General features: G+C 42.2%; 1 protein-coding gene across 1 annotated transcript in view; it reads right to left on the reverse strand.

Moving 5' to 3' along the window:
• Positions 1–2,814: 2,814 nt before the first annotated feature.
• Positions 2,815–7,059, reverse strand: part of ccdc66 (coiled-coil domain containing 66) — a 12,546-nt gene continuing 8,301 nt past the window's right edge. The window contains 7 exon segments of the mRNA XM_020611172.1: positions 2,815–3,329; positions 4,142–4,272; positions 5,175–5,341; positions 6,206–6,258; positions 6,383–6,566; positions 6,638–6,878; positions 7,039–7,054. Of these exon segments, the coding sequence (XP_020466828.1) occupies positions 3,234–3,329; positions 4,142–4,272; positions 5,175–5,341; positions 6,206–6,258; positions 6,383–6,566; positions 6,638–6,878; positions 7,039–7,054 (888 nt within the window). The 3' untranslated portion in view covers positions 2,815–3,233.

Raw genomic sequence — 7,059 nt, forward strand, 5'->3', positions numbered from 1 at the left:
ATAGGCCATTTTCTAGAAGCTTCCTTCAGCTTGGCCTCAGAGACCATCTCCTGACTGAATGATGGTCTGATCAGTCCTCGACTGTTTTGTTACTGTACTCTGAACTAGAGCATTGACTAAAAGCCTCTGGCTGAATCCCCGTTTCTACCTTTCTTGATTGCACCACCACCTTGACTCTGTTCACATATATTTTTTGATTAATGTTGTTTTCTACACAAGAAAAATAGACTGTTGGATTTTTGGGGCAATGGGGGAACTCTACAGATTTCTAGAGGAACCCTGGTTGTTCTGGAAAACTAACAATTTAGTTTGTATGGTGAGAAAACATGAGCTGCTTGTCGCCTCAGCAGCACGGAGGAGATGGAGACGCACAGTGGTTCTTAAAGTTGAGACTGTGGACAAACTGAAATAAAAACTGGACTAAAGTGGACAGACCAGTGGATACTGTAAGAGAAAAATGTTTTTTTAAGCTGAATGTTGGTTTTGTTACCCTGGGAACTGTTTGTGTTTAGTTACTGTTGTATATAGAAAGTGGCTCCCTAACAGACTGGTTTTAACTTAAAATGATCCTTTTTTTACACCAGTTTTTTGTATTAAATTTGCCTGTGTAAACCAGCCTCTGATTGATTTTGATCGTCTCAGTCGGGTCTTCACCACATGAGCCAGATGTGGCTAAGGAGGTGGAGCTGGTCATCTCCTAACTGGAAGCGTCGTGGTTCGATTCCCAGCTTCTCCCATCCACGTGTCGAAGTGTCCTTGGGCAAGACACTGAACCCCAAGTTCCCGGTGATTTCACTGGTATGTGAGTGATTGGGGGTGCAACTGGGTGAATTTTGAGGGCGCTGCAATGCATATTAAAGAACTATACAAGTATAAGACCATCTGATTTCAGAAATGTATCAGCTTGGCCTTGTTTTGGTCTGTTAGGACCTTTAGTTTTCATTCAGCATCAACCTTTTTATTTTATTGTTGATCATTTTCCAAAATACAATGAGCTCCCGAAAAGATTTATTTATCCTGTTCACGTGAGTTTTCATGCAAACAAGATACAGACTTGTGCACACAAGATAAGAAAATAATCATCACGGGCACCATAAAAATCCATCTTTAGTCACATGACATGGAATCAGCTCCTGTCCATCAGAACCAACACAGGGCTGGTGCGGGCGTGATCACAGAGACCAGGGTGTGCTCAGAACAAAGTGGTTCAGACAGAATGTCTGACAGAAATGCCTTTAATGTCAGAATGAAAATATCTTTACAAAATGTTCAGAAAAAATGCTTCTTCCCACCTCTAACAGATGTTGAGTGAACAGCCTTCTTCAAATTCACCCATTAATTTTCGATGGGTTCGGTTTTAGGTTTGGTTTTTCTGGAAAGCAAATCTCCAAGTTGCCGTCTCTTAGCAAGATGCAGCAGGTTCTCTTCCAGGATTCTTCTATGCTATGCTGCATTCATTTCACCCTCCCAAGCCTTTCTCAGTGTCATCAGACCACAGACAAGCACTTTGAAGCAGACTGACGCCTCGGTTTCCTTTTTGTCTCAATCAGTCGTCGTCATTGAAGGCTGTTCTCAGAAGCTTTAGCGGACAAAAGACATCAATATATGTCCATGAAGGGGGCTTGTCTCGTTTAAAACCGAAGCTGCTACTGCAATGCTGTTGAGGAGAAATCCAGGTTCATACGTTTAGGCTTTTATGGTCATCTAAGTAGGATAAGGCTGCAATAACTGGATCTGTTTGGTCACCAAATGTCAGAAAATAATGGAAAAATGCCCCAAAATCAAATCAAAAGAATACAACCACACAGAACCTGAAGATGCCAGTAAATATTTACATTTCAGTCAGAAGATTTTTGGTATTTGTTGCTTAAAACAAGAGCTGATTGATCATTTAATCAGCTGCACTGTATTGTTTCAGCTCTAGTGAAGGAGCCTCTAGTTACTGCAGTAAGGTTCTCTTTATGAGAAACATGCCTCCTTCACCTATTACAACTGTTTCCCCCCCAGTTTGTTGTGTTTGCTGTTGTCAGTGTTTCTTGTGTTTTCCAGCACTTCAGAAGAAGCAAGGCTGAAAGTGAGCGCACGTGATCGTCAGGCATGTTCCCTGATCTCAGCTTGGTGAGTACAATGTTATTATTTCATAGATGAAGTTTGGTAACAAGGGTATGTCAACCCCAACCCTGCTGAGGTGAGTATCCTCTTCTGACAGCTTGGTGTTAGCCTAGCCCTTATTGTGTGCAATCACCTTTTAAGGCACCTGCCAGCAACAGGCTCCTTTGGTTTGGGAGAGTAAAATAGGCAGGGAGGCGCAGTGATTTCTCTTAACCATCTAGTATAGAGCCCACCTCATACTTGAGTTGTCATGTCTGTCCAGCAGCCCCAAACCTGAAGATTTTCAATTTACAAATCTTCATGTCTGAGAAGCTGGAGTCGGAGAAAGTCTGACTTTTGTGCTTAAAAACTGACTGAACGACTGATTAATAGAGTAGCTGCTGATTCAGCCCTAGTGTTTTACATATCTGATGTCAGTTGAGGGGAAACAGAGCTTACAAAAATTAAATGAAAACGTGCATGTGTAAGAAATAAGGGTCTCTGTATACATTAATTTATTTAATACATCTGCAATAAATAAACACACTAATATGAATAAAACCAGAAAAGTGACATAACACAGAAACGTAAAGAGAAACAGCTCCTTGGCCGGCAGGAAGCTAAGAAACAAAAACATCTTTTACTCATAATTTAAATAATTCAACATTACTATGAAGTGTGAAACCATCTAACCTCGAAAAAAAAAAAGTTAGACTGCAAAAGTGCATTAAAAACTATTTTATAAAACAGTCTTGACAAATGTTGCTCCTCTATTTACATTCAGGTTTAGTTACATTTGGCACTGTGATGATGTTTGTGCTGTTTAGCTGCCTCACAAGAGAAGGAAACAATTTTAAAAAAAAACCTGGCTCTGATGGAGACAACAAATTGAAACCAACATGAAACCTGATCATATTAACAAGCTTGGGGTCATAAGCAGCCGCACAGACAAATGCATTTGCTGAATGAAGAAACTCCAGAGATCCTCAGAGCTGAGGGTGAAGGTTTTCTGTTGGATGTTCTTCATTTTGGCTGGTTGGAACACACCAATCACTCTCAGTACAATACACACAGCACACACACACACACACACACACACACACACACACAGCAACCAGCTGTGAAGTGTCAGGGCTCAGAGGTCACATGCGATGTGTCGCTGAGGGCAACCGGAGCTTGCCGTCATTGTGCAGAGGACTCAGGTCTGTCTCCAACTCCCTCTGCTTCTGTAATAAACCCTGAAAACATGCACAAATATTGGTTTGTGTACTTGTGAGGACCCTCTTGGAGTGTGTGTACATGCACATCAGTTTTCTTTTCATGGTCAGGTCATCTCACTAGGTTCCTAAATCCACTATTAAGTTTGAACAGGAAGTGCTTCCTAAACTCCTATTAGCTAGTTTCAGACTAGTGATTTGCTAAATCTGATTGTGTCATTAAGACTTAAGAAATGTTGCAGTTAAAGGAAAAGGTTGGTCATTTTCTATATCGATTGTATTCTTAACACTCCCCGTACAGAGACGAAAACCAACAATGAACTGCCTCTGCTCATGGTTAATGTCCTTCAGTCTCCTGCCTTGATCAGCTTGTCCGTCTGTGCCATAGACCTCCCACTGTTTAAAAATAAATAAAAACTTATCCGTGAAACGCACTGCCACAATGGGAGAGATGTTTCTTCATTACAGAATAAGATTTGTTCAAAATGTTGCCTCAAAAGCTCCAAGCAACTCTTAAGTTTTTTACTTTTTAATCATATGTGAACAACAACAGACATCGGTGGCACTGACGAATAAGGTTCAGTAGAAGATCCGTTGGCTCCGCAGTGTAACAAATCCAGGTATTTGCTGACTTGGATCCAGCTACAGGATCCAGCCATAATTGATACTACTTTCCAGTGAAGTTGGCTTTTCCATTTTTGTACCATTACACATGCAGTTTTGCTCTCCAAGTATATTTCTTAGCTGTAAAATGTCAGGCTCTAGAGTACAGTTTAGTATGGACATAAATGTAACCTGGGGTGTGTGTGTGTGTGTGTGTGTGTGTGTGTTCCCTGCCGTAGCTGGGCCAGGCCTCTCAGGATCTCCTGCTGTCGGTGTGTGCGTGTGCTACAAAACAGCTCAGGGTGGAGGAGGGGGTCTCGATATGAGGGAGCGGGAGGAGCCGCTGAGCTCTGAGCAGGAGCTTTGACAAGGACAAAGTAAGTTTATATGAGTGCTTCACAACAACAGCAGCAGTTTACTGTCAACAGTTTTACAACTGCTGGCTCAGCAAAGATCTAAGGAGAGAGGGCGGTGGTGTCCCCTGTGGCGACAGTTATTTTCCACTGGTCTTGTTTAAGCTGCTGATCATTTTTACAATAAAACAATTTACTGTCTATAAAATAGTGAAAAATGCCTGTTTTATTATTTAGAACAGCAGAGAAAGGTGATATTTTAAAATGGCTTGTTTTACACAACCAACAACCCAAAACCCAGAGAACCACCACCACCACGTCCCATTATGGGTCGACACAGCGAATCAACTGTTCGCATGTGTACATGTGGCACGCATGTACACCAGATGTCCTTCCAGACGCAACCCAGATTGGTATATATAACCCAGGCAGGCACAGGGAGAACTCCGCACAGAAAGCCCCCGAACCCGGAACCTTCTTGCTGTGAGGCAACAGCGCTCCAGAGAACATTAGCAGTAAATATTTATCAAAATTCTTTGGCAATTTTGCATGAAAAATGACTGAAATGCTTTATTGATTATCAAAACTGTTACCAGTTTTCTGTCAATTAATTGAATAATTGGTTCAGTTCTAGAGGCAGTTTTTACATTTTTGGCAATGCAAGTATAAATAAGCATCCATATCACCATGTGTTGTACTAAATACAAACCTCACACAGTCTTGATAAGTGATGCATTGAATCTGAATGAGTGTAGGTGTGTCTCCTTTTCATTCCATCACCACTCCCTTACATGTAGGAGTTGTATCATTAGTAGACGTAGAAGAAACGGCACCACAGAAGAACAAAAAGTAAAACAAAAGCTTTAACTATTCTACCATGGTATACTTAGAAAGCCTTTGTGTATCTAACCTGTTTGTGTGTGTGGTGGTGGGGTGTCAGCAGGCTCCAGTGGGTCCAGGTTGAAGACTTCGTCAGTCCTGACATAAGGGATGAACTCCAGGACCGGAACAGAAGGGGTGGACTCCTGTTGACTCTGCACTCTCTGTCTGACAGCAGGGACGGGAGGAGAGCGCCCCCTGGAAGAGACGATGACATCGAGACAGGGGAGTCGGATCACAAAACTTAAACCCACTTCACCATCCAGACAAACAGATTTTTATTTAAGGTAAAAAAAAAATTCATGACTTCTGCTGCTAACTACCTGCATTTACAGAGGTTATTATAATTTATTTAAAAGAATATACTGTAAAAATAAAGAGAGCACTGCTCTTCCTGATTTGGGATTTGTTTATTAATTACTCAAATTACTCACTGAGGTCAGTGGAGACGAGAAGAAAACACGAGGCACCGTAAGACATTTGGACATAATTCACCTCACTGGTCTATAAATTCTTTAAAATTGATGGTGTACAACTGGTACAGTTATAATAAATACATATTAAATGTGAAGCTAGTATATCTTAAATAGTAATTCAGTCAAGTCAGCAGAACAAAAAGGTGAAATCGGTCTACAATCAAGCAAACATACGATTTGACTTATATAATATAAAACAACATTTCTCAGTTTTCCCTATTACTGGTACAGACAGAAAATATAGCACTTCTCATTAAAACGAGAAACGTTTTAGTCAAGTTTTAGGTCAAAATTGTCTTTTTTGTTGGTCATTAAACAAACTATGCAATTCCTCTCCTGAACTTATTTTTGAGACTAAACCTCATTTCTGTGAGAGCCCTATTCTTCACTGTAACGGGGTCTAAACCTCTGAGCACAGTGCTTTTTAACTGTCCGGGACTCTTAAATATAAATAAAATGGGCATAGTGAAGCTGACTCTCAGCTCTGCTGCTGTCATCTGTTGGATGTCTGCAGCCATTTACAGTCTTTTAAAGTGATTTTTTTGGGGGGGAAGGGGTTCGTGGGTTTGCATTGGGAACTGATCACCTTTCAGTGTTGACAGCTGCAGTGATGCATTGCCCTCTGGAAACACTCTCCACCTGAAAACAGTAACCGCCATTGACACAGAGCAGGGACGAAACAAAGGTCAGAGACACCACAGTGTGGTGAGAGTTAAGACTAAACTGGTATCAACAATGTGAACAGTGTCAGGGAGCCTCCTACCTTCCTGCTGGGACTGGTTTCGGTCTGTGTGGGGTTCTGAGGAGGAGCGAGGTCAGTCCTGGGCAGACAGGTCCTCTCCTGCAGGGCGAGGAGCTCGGCTTGCCTCTTCAGTCGACTCTCCTGCCTACTCCTTTGCAGAGCGGCAGGGTAACGTGCCGAGGCTGGAACAAACTGACAGCTGGGCCTGGAAGAATGGCAGGACATCAAGTGAGAGGTTCTAAACTGAGTTACAATAAACAACTTCTGTGTTTCTACCTCTGTGTGTTCCACTCCGGCTTCCTCTTGTCTCTCCTGCTCCTCTCTGTCCTGGCAAATGCCTCATATGGGTCTCCTCCTCCTTTTCCTCCGGGCAGACAGACATTCTCCTTGCCTGCTCTCACTGCTCGGCTCCTGTTTGGAGGAGGAGCAGCAGACAGAGAAGAAGGTGGCTCGTACTGTGCAGAGACATCAGAAGTCTGAACTCTTTCTGCTCTGAGCGGGAGAGAGGGAGCTGCTTCTACACAGAAAGAGAAGGACAAGGAAGCTTTCACCACTTAGTATAGTTTAAATCAATCAACACCATGAGCTCCTCGTACACTGATCTACAAGCAGTACTAGTACTTCCCACAGCAGCAGTAGTTAGGATGCTAATATTAGTAATGAGGAATAATAGTTACCTGTCTGTACAGCAGTGGCTT

Source organism: Monopterus albus, unplaced genomic scaffold (genome assembly GCF_001952655.1).
Source record: "Monopterus albus unplaced genomic scaffold, M_albus_1.0 scaffold110.1, whole genome shotgun sequence".
Lineage (NCBI taxonomy): Eukaryota > Metazoa > Chordata > Actinopteri > Synbranchiformes > Synbranchidae > Monopterus > Monopterus albus.